Source organism: Rhinatrema bivittatum, chromosome 1 (assembly GCF_901001135.1).
Source record: "Rhinatrema bivittatum chromosome 1, aRhiBiv1.1, whole genome shotgun sequence".
In the NCBI taxonomy this organism is placed as follows: domain Eukaryota; kingdom Metazoa; phylum Chordata; class Amphibia; order Gymnophiona; family Rhinatrematidae; genus Rhinatrema; species Rhinatrema bivittatum.
This window is the reverse complement of record NC_042615.1, coordinates 788,152,457-788,171,314: the sequence shown is the minus strand read 5'-3', so window position 1 is coordinate 788,171,314 and position 18,858 is coordinate 788,152,457. Positions and strand designations below refer to the sequence as shown.

Genomic DNA, 18,858 nt, shown 5'->3' with positions numbered 1-18,858 from the left:
CTGAAGACTTTGAGGAGACAAGATGCTGAAGGTGAAGAGTCAGACAAGGCACTGCTCCTCAGCATGCCCTACACAGCCCCCATGGGCTAGTCGTGGACCACGCTGTCCCACTGCGCATCCTACACAACCGAACAGGTTGGTCACAGACCATGCAGAGACCAGGGCATGCTCAGGACTGGAACTCAGAAAGGGAGAGAACTCTGGGCAGCACTAAGAAGGAGGAACAGGACACAGGAACCAGAGACTGGAATATCTGGACGCAGGAACCGAAGAGACTTGAACATCTGGATGGAGAGACTGGAACATATGGACACAGGATATAGGACCCATCGAGAGACCAGGAACACACAACGAAGGACAAAGGAGCTCCCACGAAGAACACAGACCTTGATGAAGCTATGATGGGCTCAGAAGCCTCCTGGAGAGCTGAAACAAGTAATCCAGGAGCAAACAGCTCCTTGCGAAGGCCCCAAGGAACTGAAGAGAAGCCCTTTTATAGGGCTTGAGATGCGATGAGGGATGACATCATCAATAAGGGCTGCGGGGCTTTTCCTGTCATGGGCCCTTTAAATCAGAGAGAGAGAGGCATTCGCGCGCGCCTAAGCAGGAGCCAGGGCCAGGACCAGATCGGCAGCATCAGTGGCATCCCTGCCATGGGGACAACAGAAACAGCGGCAGCACTGCACGCTGTCAAGAGCAACGTCGGAGGCGGCTCCCCAGCTGTGGAGGGAGCACGTCAGCATCCGGCAGGCAGAAGCAAAGGCAGCCTTCAGCTGTGAAGGAAGCCTCAATAGCGGCTCCCGGCTGCACAGGAAGAGTGGGATGCCGGGAGCAGCGTTGCAACAGTTTGTAGGAAGGAAAGGCGTGAACAACTGAAAGGTGAATGGGGGAGAAGGAAAGGGGGAAGAGGGGAATGAGAAAAGAAGGTAGGAAGGAGAATGTGTGTATGAGAATGAACTTGTATATATATCAGAGCGCGAGGAGAAAGTTTAAAGTGTTTTGTTTTTTATTCTTATTCTTCTTAATTTTTAGATGTTCTATTTGTCATGTTTTGAAATATTCTTTTTACTGTTATGGTTTACTATTTATAATTAATTTATATTTTTTATTTTGTTTTATGAGGAATAGTAATGTTTCTGATTTTGCATTATTGCACTGCATATGAATCTGGCATGTTGCCATGTTGCCAGTTCAGGTTTTGTGTGCATATTTCTATTTATACTTATGGTCTTTTATTCTTATTTTGTGAGGGTCTATATGTGTTCTGCATTCTGACCGAGGTGAGGTATACTGCTAGTATTTCGTTTCTGTGTAGGTATCTATCGCAGCACTGGCTTGTTCTGTTTTCTTCATAGGAGTATTCGTGTTTTAAGGCCTGGTATAATATTGCAGTGTTGCCTTTTCTTAGGTAGGGTTGTTACTGTTTTGAGGTGCTGACAGTTAGTGCTGTTTTGATTATGGAAAGTTTACTATATTTTAATTCCATTTTCTCATGGCTTTCTGAAGGCTGGCATAACATGCTTTACAGTAGGCCTAATACCATATGCATTCCAAGTGCTTTTTCTACAGGGTGTTCTGGTAGGCCACAGCAGTGCATGTAAATGTAATATACATGTTGTGATATTTTATCTCGGTGCTTTGAATGCCCTTTTTTCATGTAAAATCTCACTTTTTAGGTTGGGGCTGGGGATTGGTTAATAAGAAATTTTAAAATAAACATTTAATTTTTAACAGTGTGTGAGTGCACGGGGAGAGGGCACAAGGTTGAAAGCTTTGCTTAGGGTACCTAACACCCTTGCACCGGCCCTGAGAGACTCCCACCATCTTTCAATCCCCCAGGGGTCAGATGCTGGGGAACTGCAGGAAGCGGGTGGTAGGGTTCCCAGGAGTTTTTGGGGGCCCAGATTTTATTGCTTTTGTTTTCATTCCTTTTTATTATGCACTAACATTTTAATGCCTGTTAAAACCCGTATTACACACATTAGCATGAGAGCCTGCCTTCCCCCACCCCTTGCCCAGCATATGAAATCACTTAAAGGAGCAGACTCCAAAGGGGACCTATGGCCCCTCCAGGAAGGGGGACGCCGGCTCATGCCTCGCTGTCAGGCAGCAGATTGCCGTGAGCCTCCCCGGCCCTGACTCTACCTGTTCCAGAACTTCACCGCAGAGATAATCTTTTTCTTCTCTCCTTTTTTTTTTTTTTTTTGCTTTGTACAGCTTTATTGGCAAGTTTCTGTTTCTCTTCCCCCGGGGCTTTGTCTTCTGCTGCGGCTATCCTTTGCTTTCTGTTCACCTGTTTGCTGTGGGATACAGAGACTTTTGTCACAGCTGTTCTGTTAGTGCGCTGTGAACCACGCGGCGCCTGCGGTCTTGTGCTGTCTGCTCCCCTGAAACCAGCCAGCACCACAAGCTTCATACCGCACTAATGGGGAAAGCTGGGTGCATTTCAGGGGCTTATCCCCTCACCGGCAAAAGTGGGAGTGGGAAGAGGAGCGGGAGCACCGACCAGAGGATGAGGGAGAGGTCAATGAGCTGAGGCAGGGGGTGGGGAAGAGGCAATTGAGATGACCAGTACGGGAGAGGGAGTGGAAGGCAGTAAAGCGAGGTGAGGGGCCTGGTTATTTATGTCTGCCTGGCGTCTGAAGATTTCTGTTACTATCCCTGATGGCACAGACACCCCCCTGCCCCTCGCCACAGAAGTAACAGGGAGACTGCTCATTCTGTCCAGGATGTAAATACCGCGTTCTGGATGAGTTCATCAGCATCCAAATTAGAGACACATCGCCATGAAACATGACGCCAATGTCATCACTCAAAAGCACATATAATATTTCATATACAGGTAGCTGGAGAGCGCTATTTATTTACTTATTTATGGTTCATTAATAAAGGATGAATCTACACAGGGTACAATTTTCTAGAGATATTTTGCCTTATACACAGGTGGGAGGAAAAATGCTGTTGAAAAGAAGCACCAGATGCCGTATAATAATATCCCATTTGGTGCTGGGACAAGGAAGTAAATGACATATTTTGACCTAACAGCCGCTCTTAATACATTATTGATGAGCCTGTAATATGTCACTCACTTTGCCAGGTCACCTTACTGGGGCAGACTGTGGAAAAACAAAAGAAGAGATTCTCGGGCGTAGACTGAGCCCTGAACAGGTATCAAGAACACCAACAAACGCCAGCGATGGCAGAAAGGTCTTGGCTTTTAAAAAAAAGACTTTGTATAGCGATGCTACAGGATAAGCCTGTGCAGCCTCTCGGCATTTCAGGGTGCAGCACCTCCCTGGCCGCATTCTGCACATGGCTTCTGAAGTAATGCGTGCCTCTGACGTGCTTCCGACTTCTCGCCGAGGGGGGGGCTCTGCCCAGCTCCGCACCACCTGAGGAAGAGGCTCTCAGCACGGTGCGGGGTTGCTGGGAGCCTCTTCCAGCACATTGCTGCAGTGTACACGGCAACCAGTAAATACCTCCTGCCTCGGTGATACTGCACCACGACAGAGGACGGTTATTACGGCTGCCGGGCCTAGCTTTTCGAAGCGCTGCACGGGACAGAGAAGGATTCGGCGCTCTTTAAATACCACTCGGAAGTGGAGGTACCTGAGTTTTAGCGTGATACTGGAGGGAGGCAACGCCAATTACAATGCATCGTTCAACCTTTGATCCGGAGATGACTATCACAGAAATGCCAAAACAGTTCTTGAGCTGCTCTTCTTATCACAAGTGACAACGAGGGCTAGTAAGGAACAGTAATGGGCCAGTACTCTACCTTATTTTCTTTAACGGTCCAACATTGTTAGTTTTTACCCGGAACACATCTGTTTTAGTCCTCTCAAAGGCAGTCCTACTCCTGTAATAGAAATTTCCAAGTTCATGTGAGCAACACAAGGAGAATGGGTCCCGTCACAGCATTGCAGACCTGTCAAGCGTCAGAGTCTGAGAATGGAAATTGATCATTTTTCACCCCCCCTGGACATGGAAGAAATACGACAGCCTCATGGAGGTGAAAATTCTCTGCCTCCTAGCAACCTGCATTTATTTTTACATTTTTCATTGCTTTTGAATATAATGAGGTCTTGACAGGTCTAGGAGGACCTCTTCCAGAAACTTGCATACAACAAAACTTTGGAAGCAAGGTAATGGAGACCCAAGCAGATGCAAACCTTGAGTCACATTCCATGGTGCAGCACTTCCAAAAATGTTTCCTTCACTAAAAAAAATGTAAAAAATGTTTTTAAATGTATTTTAAAATGCAGAGGTCAGTGTTATTATTCACCCACAGGTGATTTGAAAGGAGAGACAGCAATCTGTGCATTCAGCATCAACACTGTGCTCTGTACTGTGGATCCATTGAAAAAAAACCCAGAAGAATTTGTGACAAACCTCCTCTACTGTTCTTGAATGTACCTGAGTCTGGTATCTACCATACAGAGATGGACAGACAAAAATTGTGATCTGCGATCATAAGGACAAACCCTGCCCATAACCTGTATATTCACATGTGGGAGGGGTATATTGGACTGCATGTACACATCCATATCATGCAAAGCCTGGATCATCTCACTTGGAATATGTATAAAGTACTGATGTGGTGCTATTCATTAACTTTGTTTTATTTCACCTCCGCTGACTTGTTTTGAACGTTTTAGCCCATTCCTTTCAAAAACAAAGGAGACTATGCGCTAAAACCCAGCGCTAATTTTTTTTTTTTTTTAGTGTGTGTACATTAAAATGGCGTGCACTTAGAAGGCCAGTTACCTCGCAATGCACCAAACGTATTTGTGCATGCAGTAACAAATAACCGGAATATACCACACACTAACAAAAAATGTCCTCATCACACTGCCTCCTTGCTTAAAAACAGTTTAAAATATAGCCCAGCATATTTTGCTGCTAGTCAGTGCTGAAGGGAGAAGCGGGAGGGCAACTAGGCCCCAAGGGGGAAAAGCTTTAAGGACGGACACGTGTTGCAGGAGAGGGAAAAAGAGACATCTGCCTGGCTTGGGTTGTGTCCTGGACTTCTTTGTGCTTTGCCCTTCTGTGGTGTTTGTCCATTGTTTCAGGTCTGTGGGTGACAGGGCAAGTGAGCGAGTGAGTGTGCTTCTCCTCATCAGTCTTCAGAGGACTGACGTGACAAGATGTGGTTGGTGGCAGAGTGAAGTTGTGGAAGGGTGTGAACAGCTGCATGGAGATGGACATGGAAGGCATGTGAAAGTGTACGTAATGTTGTGGGGAGATGATGGAGAGGGTGGGAGTCTCTGGGGACAATTAGAGGTGACGGGAAGGAGTCCTACTGCCGTGCAGGTACAGGTAGAGGCAGAGTTAGTAGGAGAGGGGCTGCGGCAGAAGCAGAGAAGCCAAAAGGGCTGGAGAAGGAACCCCACATGGTCCAGGCTGGGTCCGTTAAGATACCAGGAGGAGAAAGGAAAGGGAGAAGGAAAATGATGCAAAGGAGGCAGGGACTCCTCAAACTGCAGGAGGTAGAGGACAGTACAGAGAAGGAAGAGGCTGGACCAGCTATTGCAGTGGCAGGAGCACAGCCATGCAAATGGATGAGTGCTTCACTAGTAAAGGAGCACATTTGGAAACAAATAGCTTCAGACTTGGCTGCCTTGGAGTCATCCCCAGGTCAATAAACCCCATATCAGGTCATTAAAAGGGGCATTCAACTAAAGACCACAAAGATGTGTGCACATCAGGGGAATTAAGGTGGCCCTTTCTGTCCCATCCACCTCATATCACCGAAGCAACGCCTTGCAGGCATCATTGAAAGCCTCCCAGAGTCCATGGCATCAGGAATACATCAGGGGTGAGCCCATGTTTTAGCTGCATTGCAAGAACACAAATTAGCAAGAATCCTCTAACATTATCTTGCTTGCTTTACAGGCTGACCTGGCTCATGAGCTGCTAGGGAGTTACAGCCCAGCCAGTGCAGCACCATTTGGAAGGGGTGGAGACAAAATTAAGGCTGCATCTTTTAGGAAGCCTGGGGACTTGATGAGCCACTAATAAATTGCAAGGCTGGGAGCTGATTAGGTGCTGCTCTGTAGAGTAGTTTGGAAGTGTAACAGTGTGTTAGAATCTACACACACACACACACACACCCCGTAAGGACTTTGCCCTTTATAAGCATGCAGTTTGTGGCTTCAGCTGGTCTGAGTGCCATCAGTGTTTTGTGCCTGGGGTCCCACCAGACTCTGTCTTTTGGTAATGTCAGGGTAGTTTCGGTGGGTAAGGAGGAGCAGCACTCTCCGGTGGAAGGGATAAAGCGTTAGTAAAAAAAAAACCAACCCTGCTCCTTCTTGGAAGCAGGAGTCATCTTCGGGGGGGGGACTGTGAGAGTTGAGGAAGAGTAAGGGTTCTAAGCCCTGGAGGTCTGGAAGTCTTAGAGCCCTCTCCCACTGAGGGGCTCCTTATGGCCTGACTCCCACTGAGAGGGCTCCAGAGCAATTTAAGAGGAATTTCAGGGAAGGAGTTCCAAAGGACAGAGAAGAAGACCTTGGCGCATACTGAGAGGGCCCACGCAGGAAGACTGTGCCTGTCCCAAAGAGCTGAACTGTTTGAGGAAGAGTTGGAAAGAGACTGTGATTTTTTTGTTCTGTTTGCTCTAGACTTTGTTGCAGTATGAGTGCACTGTCCTACATGCACTAATTGGAACTTTGTGTTTTGCTGCCAGTTTGTCAGTAAAGTTTTTGTTGAACAACAGTGCTGGATTGAGAAGAGCCCCCAGCGTGAGTAAACCCTAAAGGCCTTGAAAACTAGTTTTTCCCTCCTGTGTGGCCTTGTATGGTCCCTGACCCTCCCTGAGTGCCTCCCCCTGCCCAGAACCAGAACAGGGCGGGAGCTACAGAAGCAAAAGGGATATGTTGTGCTCCAACAGTACATGCACAACAAGCGCAGAAAAGTTTCAAGGTGGTCAGTTTTTAATTCAAATCAAGTGTTTCATATATGGCAACTCCACTGTCTATAAGATGATACTTTATAACGGGTCCCTCGACACGGACCCCGTGTTTCGCCAAACAGGCTGCTTCGGGAGCGACAGTATTTTAAATGACACCAATCGGCGTTCCAGGCTGTATTACTTCACAAGCGCTCCCTGTAATACAGCCTGGAACACCGATTGGTGTCATTTAAAATACTGTCGCTCCCGACGCAGCCTGCTTGGCGAAACACGGGGTCCGTGTCGGGGGACTCGTTATACAGTGGAGTTGCCATATATGAAACACTTGATTTGAATTAAAAACTGACCACCTTGAAACTTTTCTGCGCTTGTTGTGTACGTACCGATATTGCTGAGTGCAGTACCCGCTCCAGCAGTTGTATTTGTGCTCCAACAATACAACATACTTATCTCTCTATCTTTTCCAGGTCAAACAGCTTTGCAGAGAGTATCCTTACCACCCTCATAGGACCACTGAGGGATAGTGCCAGAGGATCCTACAGCTGTCACTGAGGGACAGTCTTCTCCTTTTTACAAATCTTACATTCGTGTTTCATTTGATTTTTAGGGGTGTGCATGGAAAAAACTTCTGTTTAGTTTTTTGTTTTATTTTCTATTTTTTTCTTTTTGTTTTGTTTTGGCTTTTATGTTTCATTTCATTTCCGTTGATTCAGCATGTGCAAAAACAGAAATAAATGACATTTTGATGGTTTTCATATCATTTCAGATGAGAGACATCACAAAATGAAATAAATGTCATTTTACCCCTGATCTTTTAAAATGACAGCACATCCCTATTGATGTTAACCTATGTACTTCTCATTCTATTTTTCTTAAGGCCTGCCTTCCTAGGCTCCGCAGATTTGTACTTAATTTTCATTTCCTTTCTAGATATTATCGATAAGGATCTTCTTCACCTCCAAGTGACTGTGGCAAGGGCCTACTAAACTGAACATCGCTGCCTGACATCTCTAGCTTTGGTGTGAAAAATAAAATGTATTAGCATGCACAAGGCAACGGCTGTGGAAGGCTACATGACTTGGATGGAACATTGCAAGGAAAATTGCTCCCATCTTTTATCCTGGAGATCAATAGGTAATTTCCCAAACTACTGGTGATGTTCAGAGTCTGCTGCAGGAATTAACCACAGCAATCGTAATGCCTCAGTGCAATTGAAATCGTGCACTGGCAGGATGATTTTTCAAAGGGACTTCTGTGGGCAAAATATGAGTTTTTCTCGCAGAAATGGCCATGTACACAGTTGTCTGCCCGAAATGCGGGTAAACTTATGTGCGAATGTCGTATTTCCAGGAATGGGGTTGGGGGAGAGGTTTTGAAAAGAGGGAACAATACAAAAATTCCCCCAAAGCCCTCTATGCACTGTGTAGCAGGTATAATCGCGGGGGTCATTTTGGCGGGATAACGTTGAAAGGGAGAAAGAACGCATGTATGCATATACACACATATACTTTCTCTTGGAAAACGGATGCAACTCATACTTTTCATTTAATGAATGCGGGCTGTTACAAAATTACGCCCCTCCTTGCACCGCTGCTGCAATAGTACATCTTCTCGCTCATCTCCTCGCTTTTCTCTGGTTCTATGTATCCCCTCCCCTTTCCCTGTTTATTGTAATTTCCATTCTATAAGTTCGCTGCAAACCGATATGATGTCTCCACTAATATCGGTATAGAAGACTCTCTAAATAAATAAATAAATAAATAAATAAAATATGTAGAAATAAAGGTATGCAAATAGTTTTCTGGCGATTTCACCGGACTAGCCAGATATATTTTCCGTAACCATGTCAGCTTCTAGTAGCAGTAACAGTACAAAAGGTCTGAATACAGTGGAGCATTGCCTTGTCCTGTCCTATTAAGGACATGCAGAAGTTCCCGGGGAGTGCTGAGAGAGTGTTGTTATAATGCTGTCACTCCTTCCACCTCTAGCCTCTCCTGCCCTATTTGCCTGTCAGGTTGACAGGAGGGGGTTTTTTTGGAAGGGGGAGTGTTTTTGTGTTTTTTGGCCATAGGGTATTGGAGAAGTCTTCCAGTAATGTTTTCAGAATTTCACAATTATGTGAAAATAAGACTTTGCTGCTCTCTAGCATGCAAAACCTGGAAACTACTTTTGGCTGACAGGTTTTCTTTTATTTTTACCAGTGCTATTATTCCGGAAAAAAAGGTGCCAATACTCATCTGCAGAAAGCATGGTTTGCTTGCTTTTTTTTTGAAGGACCACAGGGCAAATCAAACAGGTGGAGGTAAAAGGTGTCGGTGCTCAGTACCCTCTGAAAAAAAATTCCCTGCTTTTTGCTATTTACACAACTGCTAAATTATTAAATACAGAGTTCCAAGTCCATAACTGAGAAAATAGTTCTAGTAAGCAACTGGGCTCCCTACAGATTGTGCTACTTTTTTTGGATCATCATAATTAGTAATCAAATATGTCATAACTGAGCTTTTGGGACCACAGAAGTCTCTGCTACATCAAAAGTAGGGATCTGCATGGTCTTAAAAGCACATGCATAGCACATGCATAGCAATTTCTTTTATAATTCTTACTTTGGTTCAATGAAAGCTATCGCAGCCTACAAATAAGCCATGATTAGTGAGAAAAACCCTAGGCATGTAATTCAAGATCAAGCAGGAGGTTTGTCACCAATAAAACTGTTTGTATAGCAGCTAAAATCCACAATACCATAAAACATAGCTCTCTCTTCCAACGGTCCTCAGTACTTACCAGTCAGTGCCCAACACTTCACAGTTGCTTCATTTTTGTTCCATAGGGCACTATTTAATAAACCCGTTAACTCAAAACAAAAATACACACATGTCTATTCTGCTTACCATAAGTAGGAATACTGTAAATATGACACACATTTACAGGCCTGACAATGTAAGTTATGAAAAAAAGTCACAAGCTAGATGAGAACTACTGTGTGTGTGTGTGTATATATATGTGTATATGTATAGATAGATAGATAGATATAGATAGATATAAATATAAATATAGATATAGATATATACAGACAAGAGGCAGCCATTTTGAAAATCTCTCACATTCATTCACTCATTGCTTAAATGGACAAGGCATCTATCATCACACAAAGCAGGATGGGCTGAATGGTGGAGCAACCGGGTGTCCCTATGTTGTTTTGCGCTCGCACACCTACTCGTTTTCCTGATAGGACTTTCATCTTAATGCATGAATAAAGATTAGAGACTGTATAATTAATTAGTCTATTTTGCTTATGGCAAGTAATTATAAAAATGTGTGTATTTTTACTGAACTACTACATAGGAGGGGGAAAACCCATTAAAAACACATGACATATGTTGCCGAACCTGGACTGTTTCATGGCCAGTTCACACACACATTACAGCCTGGCCTAAAATGACATGTGTTTCACTACCAGCACACAAGCACAAAAACCTGGTGGAATATCAACTGAATTGGTAGTATCTTCTTTGACAAATGCATGGCATTTTATCTTGTTATCATCTTTTTTCTGATCATGATAATAAAAAGACATAAAATGCTATGCAATCACAGTCATTTCATCAATAAAATATATAAACGTATATTTGGAAGATACGTGAGATTCCATCATTTTGCCATACCATGAAATTTAATGAATTCATTTTTTTAGGGGCGTAGGAGAGACCTGGGAATTAAGAATAAATTAAGCACATTTCACAGATATTTTTTTCTCTTATTTGGGCATACTGCAAAAACTCTTAAGAGTCCTATGTACTAAAAGTCTTCCATCAGGTGGAAGAATTCAGAATAGGTTAACCATGTAGAACCCCCTAATGCAGTCCAATATCTCCATCTTGAATCTCATCTCTTCCATGCTGTGGATTCTTAGTGAACAAGATTATTATACAGATACTACAAAACTTAAAATATCTGACAGTTTGTCATAACTCAACTAAATTCTAAGGCATTGGAGTGACCAGAATAAGAGCAGTGATTACAACCCTAAACAACAATGATATAATTGCATTAGGCTTCCAAGAAAGTATACGGGTAGCCTGCATGGGGTAATGGTACAGCTGCTTTGAGCTTCCAAAAAGGTTAGGGTAATCCATCTAGAAAGAGACTATAATTAAAATCCGATCTTCGATGAGCATCTGGAGGCTGGATGCTTTGGACAACAGCCTCAATAATTTTAGTGGCTGTGGGGATTACTACAAAACTTGGTTATATGAGACTTGGAAAGATCCATGGCTGTTGAATTAAGTATTGGATTTGTAAGAATCAAAGTTGAATATGTCAAAGTCTGAAAAGGGCTACCAGCAGAGATGGTGAATCGATTTTGGGCATGCTTGAGCAAGTATAGATGACAGTGTAGGAAAAGGGTTGAGAGATCATGAAAAAGACATGGACAGAGGATGTGGGAAGCTGGTGTTGGCTTCCATTTGGGAATCCATCCAAGGTAAAAGGCTCTCTACTGAGTAGACTGTATGGGTCAATTTGCAAAGTCATTCTGGGTCTTGTAGTACTATATTTTACAATGGCAGGACTACAGATCCCATAATGCATTGAGGTAAAAGTTAAAAAAAAACAGAACTGGCTTAAAATTGTATGCATAACATATAGTCAGTTGGTATATAGAGTGTGCCTAGGGATGAAAGCAATAGGCCAGCAGAACCAAAGGAATACCTCCTGCGATGTCCTAGTCTCTTGTAGGGAACACTAACAGTGCCCGCCACTAAGAATGTTTTTATTTTTTCTATTATATGCATATGGAAAAACAATCTCATAAACATGTTTGTTTTTTTTTAAAAGGACTTTCTTTCCCAACCCTGAGAATCATCAAGAAGCAGGAAGTTTAATTGAACCAAGAATGGCTACAACTTAATTTCAAGATTCCAGAATATGGCAAAAACAGGTTGGAAATTTCATGTATTTTCTTTACCATTCCCACACCATTTCCTTTACAGAATCACAAGTACGAGTTGCTTCATGGGAAGGAAAATGGTCTTTTGAGGTTAGAATGTAAAATTGCGCAGGTACCTCTTCTCTGTGCTGTAGAAATGGACAAAACGTGAAATTATGACATTGAGAAAACGTAGCAGCTACACATTGTCAATTACAAGAAACATGTGCAGAAAGAAATGACACTGCTATTCCCCAAATGGTAGCGTCGCAGTCATTTGGCATGGCCGGAAGCTTTGTAAGGATTTAGCATGGTTCTGGAGGGCGTGGTAGAGGTAAGATCAACAACTGAAACAATCAATTCATTCAAGCAGCTAAAATATCCCCATTTTCTTTATCTGTTAGGTAGGCTGAAGGGAGGGAGAACACCTGAACTTTTATTTATGTTAGTTTGTTATATGCTATGTAAAGATCCTTGTAATCAGTACAAGAAATAGCATAATATAGTGCTGCGAGTCTGTCATACATCTCTTAATTATCCCTGATTTTTCAAGCAATATTTCTTTATTCTAGAGGTTCTGAGCCCGATCCTATGGACTCTCCCAGAAAATTCGCAATCAAAATGCATGTGATGTATTTGCATATATTAACCTCACTTTTAGACCTAATGCATATACACATATCTGGTGCATGTTCACTATGGATCCAGACAGGTTCGCGCAAGGGCGAATTGAGGCCTGGAGGTCTAAATTAAGAACCACTGTCTTTTTTTGATTTGCTGATGTCCTTCAGGGAACTGTTGCTCCAGAACAGAAACAATGGTGGGGGTTTTTTTTAAATGCTAAATATTAATTATAAGTGGTTTCTTATGGTTATTATTTTAGCATAGTAATTACGGCAGAAAGGGACCAGATGGCCCATCCAATCTGCCCAGCAAGTTTCTTATGATAGTAACTGCCACTTCATGCAGGATACCCCCATGTTTCTCTTAAGGGTAGTAACAGTCGTTCCATGCAGTTACCCCCAAATCTTACAATCAATCAAAACCAAGCAAAGGCAAACCCATAAATTACGCTAGCAACATTTTTAGTGGATGAGGAGCTTTCTTGATAATTCAGACAAAGCTGCTTGTCGTTGTTTACTTTGGGACTTTTGGGGGGGCTTTTACTGTGCAGGGCAGTAGATCACTGAATAGCAGAATTCTGCAGAAATAATGCAGAGAGGGAACAGGAGGCTGGTTTTTTTTCTCTTTCAGAGCACTGGGCAAACACATTGCTGGAATGCCAACATAGTGAAGGACCACAAGGTTCACTCTCAGACCCACAGCTCCCTAAAGAGGGCAAACAATTAGAGTTTTTCAGAAGGATCCAAGCAAATCTCGTTGAAATTTCGTGCAATTAAGCTCCTCCTTTTCTCACGCTAGCCAAGGAAAAACCAAGCTCAAGACACATGTGTACTCACTTATCGTATTATATAGGTTTATATGAGTGTTTAGCCTTGACAATCAAAATTTCTCTAAAGTTTTAACTGCCACTCAGATGACTGCCAGCACATAAACTATGCCCATGTGCTCAATCCAAGACTTGCAATTTAAGATAATGATTGAATATATAAAATATTAATTTTACTATATAAGAAAACTTTTTCTTTTCTTCATATCCAACTATCATTTTGAACATTTCATGCTGATTTATTCTACTGTTACAGTAACAAAAAGGGATTTTTAGACAATTTATTCTTTGTTTAGCTAGCAGGCTTAACAGCTTCTGATTTTTATGCACACATTTTCCTTTATCTGCAGATTTAGATGTTTCTTAAATACCATGCAAAATCCCACTTTAATAATAATTACCATGGCCTGGGCCTAGGCTCAGGCCCAATGCTGGAGCCCGGGTCAAGGCCAGATCCTGTCGCTGAGGCCCAGGTCTAGACACAAGCCCAGTACCAGAGCCCAGCCTGAGGTCAGGTGCCATTACAAGGCCTAGGCCTGATGCTGGGTCCCATTGCTGAGACCCAGGCTCAGGCCTAGCCCCAATACTAGAGCCTGCCTCGAGGCTTGTTTCCATAACCAAAGCCCAGGCCTAGTCACAGGTCTGAAGCTGGATCCTAGTACCAAGGCCTAGGCCCAACATTGGGGCCTGGCTCAAGGCCAAGCCCTGTCTGAGGCCCATGACCAGGCCTTCCAATATCATTTCTGAAAAATGACACCATCTGTTGGAAGGATGTACCACAGTAACTCCATTGTGGTGCCTTTCTTTCAAGCAGATGGCTGCATATTGATGTGCAGCCGTACATGTCAATGGCCATACATACATCAAAATGCCGCCTTTTGCTCAGGAGGAAGGCACTGCAGTGCATCTTTCCAAGAAGACAAAAGATATTGAAAATCCTGGTCCTGGGCCTCTGGGCCTAGGCCTAGGTTTGAACCTCAGTGACAAAACCTGTGCCCCAACATTGGGCCTAAGTTTTGGCCTAGGCTTTGGCGAAGAGAACCAGCCTCGGATAAGGGCCTGGCATTGGGTCTGGGCCTCAGCGATGGAACCCGGTCTCCAACTGGTCCCCAGTACCAGGCCTGGGCCTAGGCCTGAGCTTGGTGACAGAACCTGGCCTTGGGTCCTGACATCAGGCCTGGGACTAGGCCAGGATCTATGTGATGGGACTTGGCCCCAGCTTGTTTTTTGTTTTACAGTGAAGTCAGTGGAGTCTAAGTATTGCTTTGCACACTGATTTCGGTGTAAAATGAAAAACAAATAGAACAAAGTAAAATTTGTTTTGTTTGGAATGAACCCAGTGAATGACTGAAGTACAAAACAACTGCATGAACTGAAAAAAATGTTTTGACTCAGCACATCCCTACTAAGGGGGAGGCTTTGGTGGCAGCAGCCATTTGAAAAAAAAAAACCCAAAATGAAAACAACCAAAATTTTGTTTGTTTTTGCTTTGTTTCATTTTTCCAACAAAATGAAACAAAACTGGAAATGTTTTTTAAATTTCCAGTTTCATTTCAAATGCAAGAACATCCCTAAATACGATGAGGCCAATATTCAGTGCCACTTATCTCGGTAAATGACGCTACGTTCAGTGGCCACCACTTATCCAGATACTTTTTTATCTGCCTAAGGGCCAGATTCATTGACTTGTTTCCCATTTTGTGTCTATGGGAAAAACCCTTACGTCCAAATTTTAAAAGGTCCGCGCGTGTAAATTTTGGAGGTTAAGCACGTGGTTGGGCCTTGCGCATGCCATGTGGATTTTTGGAAGGGCCCAGCCATGCATGTAACCCCCCCATTACGCACCGAAGCGCCGGGCCTCTCAAAAGGGGCAGGCCGGGGAGGGCGGGTCGGGACAGTGCCATTAGACACTGTCCCAGGGAAGCACACGCCGGCAGCCAGCCAGCGTGCAGAAGATACTTCTGCTCCGGAGGAACAGTAAGTAGTGAAATAAAAAAAATTGGGGGAGCTAGGTAGGGGTTAGGGGTCAGGGCGGAGAGGGGAAAGAGAAGGAAGGTTAGGTAGGGGGGTAGGGAAGTGTCCTCCCAATCCTTAAATGGAAGGGATTCAGAGGGAGCTGGAAAAAATGCCGATCACGTCGCTGCACGTAATTAGAAAACTCCCCCCTATGTGTGTGAGACATGGGCCGCCCGCACATGCGCACACGGATTGTATTTTATTACATTCGCGTGTTGCCACGCGTATGTTATAAAATCTGCACGCCTATGTGCGCGAGCCGGGAACTACGTGCACATGGACACGCGTGCGCAGGTCTTAAGAGAGGGATAGGAATGGGCATTTCGAGGCAGAGCTACTTATTCGGCTAATTTAGATGGACAAGTGCCGATATTCAACCTTATGCGGCTAAATTAACTAGATAAGTTAGACCCGCTATTCAGAGGGTCTGAAGTTAGCCAGATAAATTTATCCGGTTATTAGATAACCAAGAATATTCAGTGGCATGGCCGCACTCTGAATATTTCGGCCAAGTTAGCTTAATAAGTTTATCCGGATAATTTGCTTAGCGAGATAGTGACGGAATATGGATTCCTCTATATATCTTTTGCTTGCGGTTTTTTTAAACGTTTATGCATGTTTTGGCTTGTTCTGCTTTAGCAGGTTGGATTCTGTCTGGGTCTATAAGGTCTAGCTACTCAAATATTTTAATTTTGGTAGTGCATAACTGGAATGTTTTTATTATTTTTGTATGGGGTAATGATGGATTATGTTTTTCTACTTTTCATATTTTTTACAGACTATGTTACATTTTCTCTGTTTCATGGAGCAACTAAACATACAGCGCAAGTGGTTTACACGGGAAGGCGCATGCATGGGGAAGAGCAGGGCAGGAGAGGAGAGACTAAACAATCCCAAGTAAGCTGATCCTAACCCTGAAATTCCAGTTGAAAGAAAATACTTTTTATAGCCTTATATTCATCTATAACACCAAACCAAAGTGAAAGCATGCTCTCATGATCTGACCACGAGAGCACAAGGTTTCTGTGCTCTTCATGTGGTGATGCTAGAAGCTTTATTTATTTCTAGCAGAAGGTTTAATCCTGCTTTAGCAATGATTGGTACCTTGTGTCCCCAGTGGAGTTGGTCAGCAGAGCATTAACCCCTTCTCTAAAAAACCAACAGCATTCAATGTCAGCCTAAAGGCCACGAAGTGCCCTTTCTCAACCTATAACCCACAAGCCTGTGCCGGAATCTTAGCCAACATACGTCTGAGAGCCATCGAAGACAGCAATAATCATCACAGCCATGCCACTGATAGTCTGGCAGGTTAAACTGAAGGGTTGAACCTAGGGGAAATTTGCCCCATTTCAGCAAGTACCAATGGGATCTTGCCTCCTCCCTATGGGTTTCGTGTGATAATTGTCAGCAAATTGTTTCAAATGTTATTATCTCGGTAAAGAAATCCAGTCTCGTATTTTATGTACACAGAGTATTTGCTCAACAGTTCTAGAGTCACTCAATACATGTTTTTGCTTACTTGCTGGTAAGATGGATCTTCGGAGTTATCCCAGACTCTCCAAAGAGAGTTACGAAGACATTAGCATCAGTGCCTGCTCCTCGAACATCTCCGGTCACAGTCACCACTTCATAAACTGGGGGCAGAGAAAAGAATGACAGCAGTGTGAAACTGTGGGCAGAGAAAAGAGTGACAGCAGTGTGAAAAATCTGCAAGCCAGAAGCTTACAAATGTTCAGAAAGTCATACATAATCCCAAGAGAAGACAGCAAACTGTGTAGCGGCAAGCAAAATGATCTCCCGACATTAAATGCCTCCAACTAGCACTCTTTCAAAAGTCATATTTAGAAAAAAGTTATAGCAAGAAAAGCTTCAAACTGTAGTCTTATCACTGTTGTTTGATACATTGCACTACATAGACTGTCTGATATTACAGGAGGAAATATTTTATTTAAAGCATATGCAAGGCTGTCACCAAAGTGTCCCTTACTATAGTGGAGGAGGAGCCTAGTGGTTAGAACAGTGGGCTATGAACCCGGAGACCAGGGTTCAATTCCCACTGTCACTCCTTTGGACCTTGGGCAAGTCTCTTTACCCACCACTACCTCAGGTACAAACTTAGATTGTAAGCCCTCTGGGGATAGGGAAATACATACAGTACCTGAATGTAATCTGCTTTGAAGTGTGAAAAGTGAAATATAAATAATAAAAAAATATCATTTAGCTGTGTTTAAAAAAGGATTGGATAAGTTCTTGGAGGAGAAGTCCGTTACCTGCTATTAATTAAGTTGACTTAGAGAATAGCCACTGCTATTATTATCAACAGTAGCATGGGATCGACTTAGTTTTGGGTACTGGCCAGGTTCTTATGGCCTGGATTGGCCACTGTTGGAAACAGGATGCTGGGCTTGATGGACCCTTGGTCTGACCCAGTATGGCATGTTCTTATGTTCTTGTTCTTATGTTATATACATCAGAGTTTTTACAGACACTGCATGCATGAGATCAGAGAGAGAAAGAGTGTATAGTGTTCCCTGATGCTTGCCACGGAAAAGGAGTGCGGTTAACAAAACTCAAGAGCCGATTTTGGCCCGTGCTCTTTCATTCTTTCTACCATCCTGGGAAGATGACTGAAGCTAAATGCAAAAGGGCTGCCATGGTAAAAAGGAGGCGCTAGGGGAAATGGCATGCCCCTAGCACCTCCTCAGCAGTGGGGGGCCGGGAGAGGTGGCTGTCAACCACTTAGGAAAATGGTCGCTCAATTTTAGAGCATCCGTTTTCCTAACCTGACCGCTGGCACACTTTTTTTTTTATTTTTTGGGGGTGCATTTCTCATTTTTTAGTTCCTCTGACATAATATCGCCATGATTTTAAGTCGGCGGAGGTACAGAAAAGCAATATTTTCTGCTTTTCTGTACACTTTTTGGTCTCCTCCAAAATTAATGCCTGCTCCACGTGTGCCTCTGGCGGATGCCTCAGGCCTCCAGGCCATTCCTGGCCTTCAGAAGATTCAACATTAGCAGCACTTCCTTGAACTACTGGCGGCTTCAGCTGCTCCCTCAACTTCTGCAGCTGCCGCAACATCTCCAGCCACATCTCCTCAACCCATTCTTCAGTTATCGACTCTGTATCAGTACGCCAGGGACCTGAAACAATGGTGAGGTTTCTTGAACCAATTCCATATGCATTTCTCCCTGCAGCCGGCACCATTTCCCAACGATGCTGTCAAGACCATCTTCGTAATCTCCCTGCTGGATGAGAAGGCCTGGGCCTCCCCATTGTGGGAACGAGCTAATCCTGTATTCCAGGACTTGCATCAGGTTGTCAAGGCTTTCAAACTCATCTTCGATGAACCAGATTGGCTAGCCACGGTGGGTTCGGACATCGTCCACTTGCACCAGGGCACATGATCCTTGATAGACTATGCAATAGAACATCTGTCGGGACACACCTGACAGATGGTTCTCACATATGTGACACACTGAACACATGATCGTCATAGGGCTAAATGTAAACATATACTCTGCATCCACAGGAACACACACACACCCCCTCCCCCCA

The 18,858-nt window shown here is 43.7% G+C and overlaps 1 protein-coding gene and 1 long non-coding RNA gene across 2 annotated transcripts in view; one reads left to right on the top strand and one right to left on the bottom strand.

The window, feature by feature from the left end:
• The window catches only part of LOXHD1 (lipoxygenase homology domains 1), a 557,082-nt gene that overhangs the window by 343,021 nt on the left and 195,203 nt on the right, over positions 1-18,858 (bottom strand). Inside the window, exons 8-9 of the mRNA XM_029580624.1 lie at positions 16,820-16,934; positions 3,779-3,859 (exon numbers count right to left, since the gene is read on the bottom strand). Of these exons, the coding sequence (XP_029436484.1) occupies positions 3,779-3,859; positions 16,820-16,934 (196 nt within the window). The remainder of the gene's footprint in view (positions 1-3,778; positions 3,860-16,819; positions 16,935-18,858) is intronic.
• Positions 11,749-16,918, top strand: LOC115078045. The gene is made up of 3 exons (XR_003853054.1): positions 11,749-11,846; positions 16,079-16,197; positions 16,831-16,918. It is a non-coding gene; the product is annotated as an uncharacterized LOC115078045 (long non-coding RNA).